Source organism: Eupeodes corollae, chromosome 3 (assembly GCF_945859685.1).
Source record: "Eupeodes corollae chromosome 3, idEupCoro1.1, whole genome shotgun sequence".
Taxonomy (NCBI): Eukaryota; Metazoa; Arthropoda; class Insecta; order Diptera; family Syrphidae; genus Eupeodes; species Eupeodes corollae.
In genome coordinates, this window is record NC_079149.1 from 16,223,211 (window position 1) to 16,240,242 (window position 17,032).

The 17,032-nt window shown below is 35.8% G+C and overlaps 1 protein-coding gene across 5 annotated transcripts in view; it reads left to right on the forward strand.

Annotated features, from left to right (window-relative positions):
- Positions 1 to 2,598: 2,598 nt before the first annotated feature.
- The window catches only part of LOC129952932 (DENN domain-containing protein 1B), a 47,393-nt gene continuing 32,959 nt past the window's right edge, over positions 2,599 to 17,032 (forward strand). For 2 of the 5 annotated variants that reach the window (XM_056065909.1, XM_056065911.1), the window contains exons 1-6: positions 2,599 to 2,961; positions 3,274 to 3,438; positions 11,810 to 12,074; positions 12,133 to 12,186; positions 12,242 to 12,502; positions 12,569 to 13,033. In XM_056065909.1, the coding sequence (XP_055921884.1) occupies positions 2,945 to 2,961; positions 3,274 to 3,438; positions 11,810 to 12,074; positions 12,133 to 12,186; positions 12,242 to 12,502; positions 12,569 to 13,033 (1,227 nt within the window). In that variant the 5' untranslated portion in view covers positions 2,599 to 2,944. The remainder of the gene's footprint in view (positions 2,962 to 3,273; positions 3,439 to 11,809; positions 12,075 to 12,132; positions 12,187 to 12,241; positions 12,503 to 12,568; positions 13,034 to 17,032) is intronic. The other 3 variants (XM_056065910.1, XM_056065913.1, XM_056065912.1) reach the window with 2 other exon arrangements.

Here is a 17,032-nt window from a genome sequence, read left to right on the forward strand (position 1 = left end):
GGAACATTTTTACCCACAGCTTAACTCTTATTCCTCGATTTAGTAAACACGTGGAGTAAAGGTGGAATAATAATCTTTTTGCTTACCAACAAATACAAAAGCTGAAATCAATTTTCAAGTTTCTTCAAATTCAACAATGTGTTGAATCAGCTGTTCTGTCAGATACCTACATATCCCAGAAATTCTTGGATACCTTTGGATTCCTTTTTTGACATCTCAGCTGTTTTTGATCAGCTGTTAAAGCGTAAAACACTAACAAAAAGGTATCCGGATACCCTATCTGTCTGACATTGAACGCAGCCAATAAAGCTTCGACCTCACGTTTCATTTGCAAAAGAAGGAAACGAACGTAATGTTATGTAATTTGACTCCAAACGGAAGCTCTAGTTCAAATTTGCCAAACATTTGCTTTGTCTGACAGCTCAACTGCTGTAAAAAAGTCAACAAACAAAATACATTTGCTTTACATTTGGTTATTATAGGCTGTGTAAGTTACTTCCGCGATAAATTTAATTTGTTTGATTTCAAACCTCATACTTTTTTTATGTTAAGAAAAAATAATAGCTGGTAATGACAGATGTGATATCTTAGAAATGTCATATTGGAAGTGTCATTCAAAGCAACCTCAAAGCAGATCCAACGTAATAGAGTTTTCACACGAAACCCAAAAGCGGGTTTTCGGCAAAAAGTTTTCGAAAACCCGAAATTCGTTCCCATCGAACATTTAAACGTTTTTATTTGACATTTAAATTTGTTTAACACCGGCTGTCAAATTTTATATTGATGAAAAAAACATTTCAGAATGAGTAGCAGTACTTTCGATATAATCTGCAATGAACTAAACTAAAGGATCTGGAAATGCAAGATACAAACTTAAGCCTTATGTAGGTATTTATCAAGTTGATTTTAAGGAAGGTAAAGATCTAAACGAGCTCCAAAAGAACGAATGGGATCCCGTCATTGAGTGGTTTAAGAAACGTTTCGATACGAACATACAAAAAACTCCCAGTATATCACCACCCACCGTATAGGATTAATTTTATTTTTTCTTTCACAACAAAACTCAATCTAAAATACTGCTTATGAATATTGCTTCTGTTGGCCAAATGTGCCTTCAGAATTGGCATGTATTGTGGCCGTCCAAGCAGCTTATGGCTGAAACACAAACACGCTTCAGCTTCGGCTTCGCCTGACGTTTACGAGTTCAGCCATAGGAATTTAACGCATGCTATCACAATGGAGCTTCGACCTCACGTTTCGTTTGACAATCGTAAGGAAAAGAACGTAATGTAACGTAATATGACTCCAAACGGAAGCTCTAGTTCAATTATCTGAACATTTGCTTTGTCTGATGTCAACAAACAAAATATTTGCTCTTTGGAGGGATGAAATAATAGAAATGTCATTCAAAGCAACCCCGAAGCAGGCCTAACGTAACGCAGACGAAGCCGAAGCTGAAGCGTGTATGTGTTTCAGCCATTATAGGCGGGATTCAGAACATTCTGAATGATTTCGTGTAGATCTCTATGGCCGGAGCAAAAAAGGTCAATTCCTAGTTCCAGATTCGTACCAAAATCACACTCGCCTGGCTTGCCCAAAGCACTATGGATCTTCTTGATGTTGGCATCGCTGTCCATCAAGGGGCGATAGGCCACTGTTGTGGTTTTATTCACTGGAACAACGATTCCCACATTGTGGAATGTTTTGGCGCAAATTGTCCTAGCTCGCTGCGACTTAGCCTCCATCAGAGATTTCCTTTCAAATTTTTTTTCTCCTCCACAAATGAACTTATCACCTCTCTCATATCTCCCTAAACCCTCGTTTCACTTACTACCTTTCTCCAGCGTCAAACATATTTGTATCGACGAGTTCGAAGACGCTTAACAAAGAGCGTTTGAAACTCTAAAGGATCATAAAAGAACAGCCAGTGCCGCAAATAGTCACCGGGGTTTTTATTCTCGACGTTGGAAAATTTTCCATATTCCGTAAATAAAAAACAAAAAGCAATAATTCTTATTTTGTAAGGAAATTGTATAAATAATATTACTATCAGGATCAAATTTATTTCAAAAAATATATTTGTTTTGACAACAGCCATCAGCTGTTTTGTTTACATAAATTTTAGCGCTAAATGTCTCGAAAGGTTTGTTTGCTTAGTTCAACTTTGAATTGCAACTAGTTTTCGAGAGGTTTTATATAAAACTTGTGGTTTACCAAAAATGTATGGGAAAACATGATTTTATTTAGGATTTAGGATTTCGGCGAAAACCGATATTTTCATGAAAACCGGGTTTTGGGTTTGTTGTGAAAAGCCTATAACGCAGACGAAGCCGAAGTGTGTTTGTGTTTCAGTCATAAACGTTTTTTATTAGTTTTGCAGTAATTACCTACTACGACACTTAACGTAACTTAAGTACACTCATGAACATTACGTTACCTAACGTTTAAACCTCACGAACACATCCGAGCGATGACATTTCTCATGTTTTCTCAATTCTGCAAATTTATCACTCCCTCTGTTTTTATTTTTGATTCTCCTTTCAATTTTCTCAATTTCCCCCTCATCAAAGAAGAAAAACTATTTGACGTTTCATTTTAGTTTCTTGTTTCACACAATTAATAAATTTTTTGGCACTTGAATTATTTTACGTGAACCGTGACGAGAAGTTAAAGTAAAGTGAGCGTAGTTAACTTCTGTGTTTTCGTCAATTTTTCTAAATTTATATTTTTCCAATTAAATTAAAAGAAAACCTTTCATCAAAATCTAACAAAATCCATATTAAAAAGTCAATTAAATTCTCCCCAAATCATAAAAAACACGATACAAATTGTGCGTAGAATGTTGAAAAATTGTGAATTAAAATAATAGCAAATTACAATCCCCGTCGTCATCGTCGTCGCACATCAGGTCTCCGTGTCCGTCCTCCTCCTTCTTCTTTGCAATATGAGTTCAAGAATCAAGTAAGTTTTTCCAAAAATGCAAAAATCCAAAAAGATCAAGAATAAAACTTGACCAGGCCACCACCCTTAAAGAATGAAAAATTCATATGTGTCCAAATCATCATTCCAATGCAAAATAAATGCAAAATTAATAAAAATAAATGTGAAAAGAGAGGCGGTAGTGATGACACCACGGTTATTCTTTCAATTAATGATTAATTTTAATTCCCATTTGTTAAGTTGGGCGAGAAAATTCCAAAATTCCGAGAAAAAAAAAATAAAAGAATTGAATTGAAAAGATGTACACAAAAATTATCTCTCGTATTTTTCTAGGGAGGATGTGAAAAAAATATTCGAGTTCTGGTGCGAAGTGACACGAGTCAAGGATCCAGCTTCAAAAAACTCTGGTGTAATCATCGAATCGTTTCCGGAGAGTTTCAACGATCAAGAGATCATATCGAAAATCCCAGATTTTGCTTATCCCTGTGATTGTGAAAGGTAAGTGTAGATAGACACTTCACAGATTAGTAACTCCAAATGCGTCCCAACTTCAAATTGATTATGTTCGCGTTTTTAGTTCCGTCTTTTTAATTCTCTAATCGCAAATGCATCAATTATGCGATTTCTGTGTTCTTTCTTCTCTTCTGTGTGACTCTTCTCTGTTAAGTAGGCTTCTGAATTCTGGTGAAGTAGACGAAACCAACCTCTAGCACCAAACGAACAAACCACTGACCGAACACAAGAAGTATAAACTACGCAATCAAAGTTTCCGTTTCCTATTTTCATGTACAACAAATACTCAACTCCCCTCCCTTTCTCTTCCCTCCCCCAACCCAACAATTCCACCATCTGGAATACGCACAACAAGTTTTTGTAGAATGTTTTTTCTTTAGTTCGCTGTTTTTATCTTGTTGCGGGCGCATCTGGGTCTGGAGTTGGTGCTTTTGCGGTCGAACATAGCTTCTTCAATTAAACGAATTCCTACATGCCCCTTTATTAATAAAAAGAATTACCTACTACTCCCTCATATCGGAATGTAGGTACTCGTATTCGAGTTGAATAAAACAACAACAACACCAACGAAACAAAAATGTAAAGTGAAGTGAGGGTTGAGGTTGAGGTTGATGAAAATGAAAACCACACCTAGAAGCAAATTAAACGACGATGATAAAACCTAGAAAATTCTATTGTTTGTTTGTTTGTTGTTTGCATTCAACACGAAAACTATTTGGCGGAAATTATTTATTATTATTTATATTTTCACCCTTTTTATAAAACAAAAACAAATAAATGTATAGTTAATAAAACGGAATGCATAACATTTTATTGTGTGTTTTATAACAACTTTCGACACATATTTTGTTTGTATATTAGTTCACTTGACCTTGGAGAGATTTGTGTTTCAATGTTTTTGTATATACTCATATTCCATGCTGCTCTGGCTACTTCCCTGCCACCTCCCACCCTCCAAAAAAAAAACGATAAACGCAAAACGCAGCAACACAAAACACATTCGGAACTCCTCGGACTCTTGATAATTTGAGATTTGAGCTGTCAACTGGTTTAGATTTTTGGTTTTTTTGTTTGCAAATTCATTTTTGATTATCTCTTTTTATTTTGCTTCCTCGAAGCTCAGAGGCACTACTTTGAAATACAAGTGGTTATGATAAGTTTTGGCAAACAAAACAATAGTTAGGTGGTATTTCTGTGATGACTAATATTGAATAAGAGAAGATAAAGACAAGTAATCAGACATAACGTAGGTAATAAGTTGTATGTTGGTCATTGCATAGGTTTGGGGAAAATGGAATAGTAACTTGATGTAAGATGTTTGACGTAATAAATTGTAGACGATCGTGCTGACTGGAGTCTTGGCGTCGTCGTCACGTTCATCGTCGTAGTTGTAGTTTTGTGATTTCTTTGAATTCTGATTCGACAGTAAATATGTTGGGTGGGGAGAAGGTTGACGAATAAATTGCTATTCTAATACGATCTTTATTGTCTGTTTTATTAATTTTAATTCAAATATGTGTTTCAATAAATGTTATATATACGAATTTAACTGTTTTCTTATTACGTAGTTGAGAGCTTTGCTTAATTATTTATTTTGTTTGGAACAAAGGCCACAAAACAACTCAAGTGAATTAAAATTGTGTAAGGTTCATTAACAGTAAGCGATATGCACACGGAAATAATAATTTATGGATATAAGTTAATGGATAAAGTTTGTAGCTTTCTAAGTGCATGATGGTTTTTGGTATATAATTCAAAGCTTAAATAAAAAGTTAGTTTTGTTTTATGTATAATCACATCATATAATTTATTTATACACTAGCTGTGACTAAATTAGAAGTAGATAGATTTGCAAAACTCAGTTGATATTACAATCGTAACAAGAGTCTTGTAATGGCAGAAAGTAAGTTTCTATAACTCCAATGTTGTTAACTGTTTTACTAAAATTTTCAAGGATATGGTATTCAAACATTTTTGTCGCGAACATTTTTTTAAATATGTTTGTATTGCAGACTGCGTAATTAAGTTGTCTAATGGTCAGAACGGCAAATTCAAATGAACTTGGTTCTTTAACCTCTGACAAAAAATTATGCAAAAACCTGCATGAAATCGGTATTGGCAAACAATCTAAAAAGCCTATTGGTGAAGTCGATTGTGATAGGCTAGGTTAGGTTATAGTGGCTGTCCAAGATGGAAACGGACACACTTAGGCCAGTTTAGTGGCCCATTGTGATACCACATGAATCTTGAGGCTTCCTCCTAAGCTCAATGGAACCAGCTAAAGTCCCTTACGAAACGTGAGAGGCTGATTATACTGATATGATTTAGATCGTTTAGGTCGTTAAAGAAGAATTCTCCTAGGTAATTCTTGCGTTTTCGAGCTAGAGCAGGGCATGTGCAGAAAAGATAAAGAACCGTTTTTTCCTCGACCATACAGCTTCTGCAAAAGTCATTTGAAATACGCCTAGTCTCGTGGCGTGCTTTCCTATTATCGAGCTTATATGCGATTTGCTTAGAGAGAGCAAGCACCTTGAACGTTTTAAATCCAGTGTTTGCCAGATGTTCTTTGTGACTTGACATGTGGTGATGTTGTTCCACCTGGTGCCTGCCCTTCTCACAGCGTCCTGCATTAGCAACAGTTTACAATTAGCGATTGGTATGCCAGTACCGTTCCTGTTAAGTTCATTTGCCTTACAATTACCTCTAATGTCTCTATGGCCCGGCACCAGCAAAGGTGAATATTAAACTGCTGTGTCATCTCCATTAGAGATGATCGACAGTTATGGGCTTTTATATTATTATTAGTTATGTAAAAATGGATTGACTCATCCTCCAAGAATGTCCCATCTGTCGAATTTCAGTTGGGGGATGGTGTAGTCTGTTCGCTTTGGAATTGATTCTAAATACCTAAGAATTACGAAGTGGCCAATGTTGTTGTCACTCCACTGAGACGAAGCTTTGAGGCGAATAGCAGAGGATGCAGCTATTTTTTGCTAAATATGTCAAGAGGTAAGGTGTTCAGTGCTGCAAATGGGGCAGTGCGAAGCGATCCGCTTATACATAGGCAAGCTAAACTTTGGACATTATTTAATTTGTCGCGGTTTATAGCTTTCTCTAAAGCCACATCGTACATTTAAATTGGTCTGATTACCGATGTGTATAGCCAATGCGTGATTCTGGGTTGTGAACCCCATTTATTATCAATAGCTTTTTGCAAGAAAAGAGAGTTACAGTAGCTTTTTTGATGCCTTACTGTACATTGCTTTTCCAATTTAGTTTTTATCTAAAACAAGACCCAGGTATTAAGTCTCGTCTGAGAATTTTAATTGGATTCCTATAATATAGGGAGGGTTGAAAAATGAAATCTTGTATCTCCTCGAAACTAAGACTAAATTGCTTTTGTGTGGGTTAACACCCAGTACACACCTATCAACCCAAAGTATTAGTCTGTCTAAGGTATTTTGTAAGGGTTCTTTTAAGGTGTTAAGATGCTTTCCTGAAACTGCTATAGCAACGTCGTCCGCATAGACGATCACTCTGAAACCCTCCGCATCTAGACTAGTTGGGAGGGGTAGCACACCACCTTTTGGTGTCCCTCTACTAACGAATCGTCTGCCAGAAGAGTTGCTCAAATTTGAGTTAATTATTCTGCTAGTCAGCATTAAATGAATTAACTCCCCAAACGAATTCTCTACGTTTAGAGATGTGATTGCAGATGTGTCCACTTTGTTAAAGGCACCTTCGATGTCAAGTAGAGCAACCATAGTGAACTCTTTATGATGGAGATGGTGCGTACTAAGGTGTGTAACGCTGTTTCCACCGATTTACCTTTACAGTAGGCATGTTGCGACGAAGACAGAAGTCTTGTATCAATACTTGCCCTTAAATAGACTTATAGGTCGTAGATCTTTAGGAGCGACTTGAAAGCAATTACCTGTTTTGGGTATAAAAACAACTTTAACTTCTCTCCATGCCGAAGGAATATGGACCAGGTAAAGACAGCTGGTAAAAATTGCCTTTTCTAAGTGCATGATGGATTTAAATATGAAATTCAAACTTTGAATAAAAAGACGGTTTTGTTTCGAGAAAAATATGAATATATAGGGCGGCCATATTAAACATATTAAGACTGTGTTGGGATTCTTCAGACTATGAAGCTCTAACAGATCGATGCGTAAACAGTCTGGAGTTCTTAAAGAACTTGGGTACTTCAACAGAAGTTTCCAATGATGTTAATGAGTAACAACTTTTTTGTTTTTGCTGCCATCTAAAAAGCAAAGTATATGTTGGATTTCAATAAGTTTAATATCGCCCACCCTATTGAATTCGGCTTTCACTACCAGTGACTTGATTAGAAGCAGATTTATAAGGTTAAACTGTATTAAAATAGTTACATAATAAATAAAGTGTGAGCTCAAATTTAGACCTGAAAAGAAGAATTCAAATTAACAAGTTTTTTTTTAACAAAATGTTGAAACCTTTTTATTATAAAAAGCTTTTTATTTTGAAGAAAAATAGTTTGCAATAATATAAGAATTATTTAGTGCTATAACTCCTGCAGAACCAAGGCCTTATGACTTACAACTCTCAATCATTCCTATGCGCGAGTAATGTCAGTTTTTATGGTTATGGAGGATGTAGTTATTGTTTGAGGATTCATCGCAAGAGACAGTAACTGTGAAAAGAAAAACATTAGGTAGCACAGTAAAAAATCACACCCAATTCCATGACAGTCCTACCCACTAACCGATACGCCACGGCATTACATCTGGTATCCACAAAACATATGCTGGTGATCCCCTTAATTATTTTGACCCTGATGATAATACCCTCGATTTTTCATATTTGATTTTAGATTTGCGTCCTTATCCTTTTTGATGCAGACAAGCAACGGCAGCGTGCAATAAGCTCATTTAATTCCGATGAAAACAGTATTCGTCCAACTGGAAATTATAAAGCATGTAAATGTAATGCTATCTACTGTCGTTAAAGCGTAACCTTCCCCAACGCCACTTTCCATTAACCAGCTATCAGTTCTAAGTATGTACTTAGTGGAGTGATCATTTCTATGACACCTTTACTCGTCCGAAACTCCAGTACAATTCTCATATTTGGGTTTTGTAATTGAAGCAAACAAACAATTCAGCCGTAATTACATTAAGCCCAATTCCACACGTAGAGATATTGTTCCTTAGCCGGACTGCACGAATGTGTAATGTTTTGCAAGACTCAATATATCCCACTCATCGCAATGTGAAAACATTCAAAGACAAACCGCTGATAATTATAATAATTATAATTATAACTCTCGTTTAATGATTTATATTTTGTGTGGTCAGCGTACTGGTCTACAGGTCTGCTCCTTAAATGCTCAGAGTTTAGTTCCAAAAATTGATGAATTCAGGTATCTATTTGCGGGTTCTAAGGTGGATATGTGTGACAGAAACATGGTTTTATCCTGAACTAAATGACTCATTGTGTGAAGTTAAAGGATTTAAATTATTTAGACGAGATATAGTGGGGCGCATGGAGGCGGAGTGGCCTTTTATGCACGAAGTGTAGTGGGTTAAAGCCACAATTTGTATGTGAATTCCTTCCTGGTAGTTAAATTGATTTTATATTAATTGAAATAACATGCAAAGAAAACAAGATTCTACTGGGTTCAGCATATAGACCAAATAACCACATTGATACAACACTATTACTAACCAAATTGGATGAATTGGACCATGTTTCACCTTATATTATTTTAAGTGGAGATTTTAATAGCAACCTTTTTTCAGAATCCACTTAATGACATGAAAGTTCTTAACCTACATCCAGTAAACACATCCACTTCTATTCACTTTGCCAAGAGCACAAGTAGCCTTCTTGATGTATTATTTATTAGTGAATTGAGCAAAGTTCTTCGCTTTAACCAACTTTCTGCATCCTGTTTTTCACACCATGACCTATTGCACTTAACTTACCTGTGCGAACCTCTTGCTTCAAGCAGCAGTTATTGCTATAGAGATTTTAAAAGCATTAATTATAACCTTCTAGAACATGACATAAGATCTTTTGAATGGTCTTGAGTTTTCTTTATGGAGTCTGTCGACGACCAAGTTTCTTTTATTAAAGGAAAGTTTAGCTCTTTTTTTTTTTTAATATTCACGTTCCCTACTAAACAAAAACCTTTAAATGCAAGTTTTAATAAATAAGCGCAATCTAGCTTACAAAGTTTGGAACCGTTTTAGACGAACTTCATAAGGTCTATACTTAAGAAATAAAGCTGTACTGAGATTAGGAAAGCTAAGAAACGTTTCCATGCTCCTCGACTTAACCCTTCATAAGCCGGTCATAGACTTTTGAAAAATTTAAAAGAAATTGGTGTTGGTAAGCACTTCAACAGTGTTTCTACTATCATTGATTGTGATGAGCTGAATACCAATTTCACATCCCTATCAGCAATTTTTGTTTAAAATTTAGTATTTCATTCATTTCATGTAAACCAATAGTAAAACTGAAGCTTGTACTACCTTAAAAGATATTGTATCTTATTGTGCAAGACTAAATAATATGTAATAAATAAATAAAAAAAAGACAATGTGCAGTGGTATCTGCTTTCTTATCCCAATCCTCTTTTCCTGTTCTTAGAAAGTAAGAATAAAGCAATTTCGTTTGTATATTTCACGAATCTTGTCGTTTTGGTCATCTATATAAAAATTCAATTATATTATCGGAACAAATTCTTAACAATCATTTTACACCACTGATTGTGGCAAAAAAACGCCTATTATAAATAACCTACCTTTTAACTGAAAAGGCCTTGAAATTCACCCAAAATACAGTAAGGCACCATCAATCATATTTTTTATCACTCTTCTTTGTTATCAACTCAAAACTTTATCAAATCCTAGGGCAGACAATAGATGTTTCACCACTTTTAACCTAACCTCCAGCCAGTTCGGTCCCTAGCTAGCTGTCTCCAGTGGCGCACGCCAAGTTAGTTGAGGTCTTCACCCACCTGAATGCGCCACCTTAGTCGCGGTCTTCATCTACTGCGCCGTCCCTCGGGATTGGATTCGAAGACCTTCCGGGCTGGAGCGTTGATGTCCATTCGTTCTACATGATCTAGCCATCTAAGACGCCCTCATCTTTCTTTGACAGGGTCCAGGCCTTAGCGCCATATATGAGAACCGGGATGATGAGTGTCTTTTAGATAGTGATTTTAGATGCTCGAGAGAGGACTTTACTTCTCAATTGCCTTCTAAGTCCAAAAAAGCAGCGATTTGCAAGAGTTATTCTTCCTTTAATTTTAGCGCTGGTGTCGTCGTCTGTGTTAATAGTGGTGCCTAGGTAGACAAAGTCCTTAACTACCTCAAAGTTATAGTTTTGTCAAACACGTCTATGTTTAATGCCCTTTTTTGATGACAGCATATACTTGCCCTCATTGACCACTAAACCCATCTTCTTCGCTTTCGTCGTCCAGAATGATATTGAAGAAGTCGCATGACAGTGCATCGCCTTGTCAAAAACTTTTTTGACATCAAATGCATCGGTGAGATCTTTCGTCATTCTGCATAAACGGAAAAGTTTGACAGGGATGCCAAAACTAGACATTGCTCGGTAGAGCTCTTCCCTATAGATGCTGTCATACGCGGCTTTAAAATCGATAAAGAGTTTTTTCCAAGATCCGCCGTAGTGTGAATATTTGGTGGATAGTGGATTTTCCTGGTCTGAAGCCACACTGATAAGGACCTATCAGGTTGTTGACGAACGGCTTCAGACGTTCACATAATACAGCAAAAAGGATCTTGTATGCAATGTTAAGGAGACTGATGCCTTTGTAGTTGGAGCAAATTTGTAAACATAGTAAGAAATTAAGTGTCCTTTTTTATCTAGTCACCTTGTTTTGATTAGGTGTATTGCAGTGGTGTCCTTTTCAACACATGTTTCTTCCTATTTTTCCTTTTCTAGACTTCCTTTTATTAACGAACAGTGGTTTTAATGTTCTCAAAATCCTGGTTCAATAATGTTTCTTCTTCCTCTCTATAAGAGGAGCAAACTTAAAAAGAATAACGTGTAGATCCAAATGAGATATTATTCCCCTTGTACTTTCCCCTTTCCCTTTCTCCCCCTGATCTACAAACTTACTTGTTTATCTTTCTTGATTTGAACTACCATCATTAACCTCACACTAGAAAGCTTCTTCAAATGGAATATAGCTTAGTATTAAATATTTATACAAAATTATAAAAACTTCACTTTGTTATTATTTCAAAAATATGAAAGTTCGGATTTTTATTTTAAGGAGAAATGCAAATATTTAAACAATTAAATAAAAATTCTAATTATATGTCTTTCTCTTTTCTAGTGAATCTGTTGAAACTTATTCATTTGTGTTAACGAGTGAAGTTTGGCGTTTTGGCTTTTGTCGTCATGACCCAAAGACAGAAACGGCTATGGTCATCATCACCTACCTGCCATGGCATGATACGTTCCTTAAGCTAATGGGAGTGCTGGTAACCCTGCGGCGAAATGATAATTCCAACTTCCAAACATTTCTATCCGAAGCTTATAACAGAGGTGTTCCCGATCTCGGCGGTACTTTGAATATCTTTTACAATGGTGGACGTGATGTAAGAATAACTTTTTATTTTATATAAAACAATTTAAATTCTTATTTCTAATTTACAGCATTTTACGTTCCAAAGACCATTGCAGTTCAAATTACCAAGTATTCCCGATAACGTAAGTTTGAATTGTATATTGCGAGAAAAAAAGTTTAACTTGTTTTTTTTTTTAGCACAATTTAAGTCTCTATTATAACTTTGCGACTCCAAAGAACATGATATCAGTATTCGCTTCTATGTTAGCGGAACGTAGAATAATTTTTACATCACGAAGTTTGGATAAATTGTCGTCTTGTGTGCAAGCGGCCAATGCCTTTCTATATCCAATGGTGTGGCAACATATTTTTATTCCACTTCTTCCAATGAAACTCAAGGACTTCTTGAGTGCTCCGATGCCCTATTTAATTGGAGTACCTGAAGCAGTACTCGAAACTGTAAGACACCACGTTGATTTATAAATGATCCTAAATATGAATGATATTGTTTTTTTTTTTTTTAAGATGACACCGGAAGAATTGGGTGAAGTTGCAATTTTAAACTGTGATACAAAAATATTCGAGAGCCCATTCGATGATGTGCACGATATGCCACCAGAGATAGTCTCGCATTTAAAGAAACACTTAAATAATAGTAATTCCCATGAGCATGTCAACGATCGTGTTTCGAAGATATTTTTGGGAGTTTTAGTGCAATTAATTGGAGGCTGGCGAGATGCTGTAGAATTTGGCGATAAGAAAACATTCAATCGAGATCGTTTCATCGAAACACGGCCACATCATTTGAGGCCGTTCTTAGGCCGAATGATGGATTTACAATTATTCCAACAATTCATTGATGAACGATTGCAAATGCTCAATACTGGTTTAGGATTTTCCGATGAATTCGAATTGGAAACTGTGAGATATTCGGAGAAGATAAAGAAACGGGGGAGAAATTATTATTTCTTGAAAAATGTCAAAGATAGGGTGAGTTCTATTTTATTATTAACTTATTATTTGAAACTTATTATTATGATGCTTTTATGAATTTTGTTTTGTTTTTTTTTTTTTATTTAATGTGAAAAGAAAAAAACAAAATTTAAATTAATTAAAAACATAATCTATTTGTATCTTTAGCTAGCTATGCTTTTTTTCTAAGAGTTATGATGGTTTATTTTATTTGCAACGCTTTTAACTTCAAGTACATTCCAGAGCATGTGTTTTCTTCGATTTTGTTTTTATCTAACTATGTAGGCATGTTTCCTCTGGCTTGGTCTGCAGTAGTTTTTCATTTTTTTAAACAGTATTATCGTGTATTTAATTAAGATTTTAATCCATGAACAATAATGATGTCATACTTGCTTGTTCAAAGATAATTCACATTGTTTTGGAGTTTGATAATAATATTTGAGTTTCAAAAAATATCTAAACCTAATCATTACAATTAAAATAGTCTGATTATTGAGGTCTCACTAGGAAATATGTAACTCAAGGGCTTTTGATAGCTAAATCAAGTTGTTATCGAAAGGTGGTTTCTGAAAATAAAACAAAAACCTTCAAATTTAAGATTAAAAAAAAAGATCCCAAACATGCAAACATTTAAATGTATTTATTTAAATACACCAACAGTATGAAGTGTCCCTGTAATTTGCATAATGTTAAACTTGTCTTTCCTCCATAAAGGCAAGAAGCTTTTGAATCAAAAAATTGGGTTAGGTAGCCTTGTACACTCTGGCAAGAACAATTTAATACTCCCTAGAGCAAAAAGAATATACACTTGAAGCCTTCCTGGATATTGAAGGCGCTTTCAATAACGTTGATATATCCGCTATCACTTCTGCTATGACGACCCGACGTCGAATACTCACTCAGTGAGTTGATTAATCTAATGCTTAAAAGCAGGATTATCAACTATAAGATGGGGTATTTTTGTTCGAAAAGGTTTGTCTCTTGTGGAACATAGTGGTTAACAAACTACTAATATCCCTTGGAAGGGAAGGCTACAGAGTGGTTGCGTATGCCGATGATGTTGCTATCGCCGTCACAGGAGAACATCCTAATACACTGAGAGACCGCCTCCAAAACGCACTCAATATGCTCACTAGATGGGCTGATCACTGCGGACTTAGTATTAATCCTCAAAAAACAGACCTTGTCCTTTTTACACGGAAATACAAGATACCAGTAATTGTACCTCCTTCAATAAAAGTTGCACCACTAATTTTTACCAATGAAGCCAAATATCTTGGTGTGATATTAGACAAAAAATTAAATTGGAAACCTAATATTCAGGAAAGAGTTAAGAGAGCTACAGCAGCTCTTTTCATTTGCAAGAAAGCTATAGGAAGCAAATGGGGTTTTTTAACCTCGCATAACCTATTGGCCATACACATCGGTCATCCGACCAATGCTTATGTAGGGGGTTGCAGTATAGTGGACTGCACTGCAGCCACAAAACTCATATGGCCTTCACTGGACCTAAAGCGCTCTAAAGACTTGTTATCTCAAAGCAGACTTCATATTAGCTTCCTAATAGGTGTCCTTACGGGGCACTTTCTTATAGGCCGACACGTAATACGACTTGGTGTAACCTCAAATGGCTTCTGCAGGAGCTGTATGGATGGGGAAGAAGAGGAAACAATCTCTCACCTTCTCTGCACTTGCCCTGCACTTTCACTAAGACGCAGACTTCATCTGGGAGACTACCTTATTGATAATCCCAGTGAACTAGCTAATATGGTTATAAAATATCTTCTTCGCTTTATAAAAAGCTCAAAATGGTTCGACTAGTAAGAAGTAATTCTCTAGATTCATGTGGTATCACAATGGGCCTTTTCTTTTGGCATATGTGTGTGGGTTCTGTACCCGCAGCCACTTTAAACTAACCTAACCTCACTTATGGTAAAAGTGGCTGTTGCCTGACAAATCCCAATAGGCCAGAAGTTGATCTATTGTGATACATCCTCTATCTTAAAAAAGATCTTCTCTTCTTCGTTAAGCCATTTGGAGTTTAAGACAAAAGATGCCCAATCTCATAAGATCGTTGGGATCATTTTCGTAAAAGTCACTTAAGTGGAGTATTTGGCCCTGGATAGAATGTGAGAATGTGCATCCTCCTCTTCTTCTATGCAATAACAATCATTTGCAGAAGCTACAAATTGAAATGTAACGGAGATAATAGCAAAATAAATGAGTTCTTTTAAGCATTTAGCATTAAACTTTGCTCAAATCAGTGTTCTTTTAACAGACAAGTGGTGGTGTAAGTCAGTCTTTCATTTGTTTTACAATAAATGAATCCGGGTCGAAGGACCAATGCTAAGCTGAAAACTATTAAATCAAAGACCTTTTACCTCTGGTGGTGGAAAGAATAGTAAAGTACTTACTTAATTCTAAATTATAATGACATAAAGGTGCAACCATAAAAAGAAACAATATAAATAATTTGATATTGCTTTACCATAGAAGGTAAGGCTCTGTAGGTGTTAGATTGGTTTGTCAGCAAATGTAAAATATATACATTTTTTATAAGTTTGTAATTTTAAAATTTGTTATAATGTCTCTATAATCCGGCACTCAAAAAAGTGATGATTCACAATTTAGGTTTGTTTGAGAGGAATTATAAATTTGTCTTGTATACACAATAATATAGATATTCCCTTAAAACGGATAGTTTTCAAAGCCACATACGGGGCGAAATTTAATTGATAAAAATAAAATTAATTTTATGTCGGGTTGACTTTTTTAGAAGTAGCGTGTACCCAAAAACAAGATTGTTTGGAAGAAATAAAGATACGAAAAGTCAAGGATAGAAAACTTAGTGGCTCTTGGCAGAACTTCAAGGCAACCTTCAAGTGAATGGGCTGTAAATTGATTTTTTATCACCTCAGTGTAGTACCCGTGGCATGATGGTTAGTGCGTTGGACTGTCATGCAAGGGGTCTTGGGTTCAATCCCTGCCTGTGCGACCTTAATTTAAAAAAAATAATTTTCGCGGGTACTGCCTCTTGCGAGGAATTGACAAATCCTTCAAGAGTAATTCTTGTCATGAAAAAGTGCTTTCTCAAACTAGCCGTTCGGATTCGGCCTAAAATTGTAGGTCCCTTCCATTCCTGACAACAGTACTCGCACACAGGAATGGTTGAGAGTTGTAAGCCACTAGGCCCTGGTTCACAACGGACTGTTGCGCCACCCCATTTGATTTGATCACCTCAGTGGAGTATTGTAATTCCCTGAAAGTAAATTCTTAACCTGTGATATGTATGGGTTGCCATTTTCGAAACATTAAGAGACTTTGGCAGAGCCTAAGACATTACTTCTTGGGAGGCTTCCAATTTATTCGAAATTATTGAAGAAGTATTACTCTAAGAATATATATAACTTGTGTGGCAGAAAGCTTGGCAGTGACATAGAAAGTGACCGGGTTTATTATCTTATCGCTTCGGTTGTGATCTGCTTATATGCAGACAAGAAATCGTAAAGATGTATATTTCAAAGCTCTGCTATCTTTCTTTGGTTTATTATAGTATTTTCTTACCAGGGAGATCTTTAAATTCACAGAATGAGGCGCTTATAGTCGATTCTATACAGGACTGGTTCAGTGTTGTACTATTCCTCGCAATCTCTTTAGTCCCAGGCACAGTAATGTGGCCTTGTTTCCAGCAGAGTCTAATGTTGGCGGCACCTACTATAACATCTATTTTTTAGCCGTCTCACAGTGGCCTGTTTGGACTTTTTTGGTTGCAAAAATCATGTCTCCTAAACGAATAAAGATATTGCTTACATTATTTTTTTTCTTGAAGGAAATTTCCAAGTTTAAATAAGAAGTTTTACCAAGGGTGACAAACATAACGGTATTTTAATATGCAATCCTCAAAAAAACTATCATCTAAATCCGGGGAAATGTGTAATAAACTCATAATTTCTAGAGAATATCGTTCTTTCAGATCTTTTTGTCTTCTCACATGTCTTAAAAAAGAAATAAGTAGAT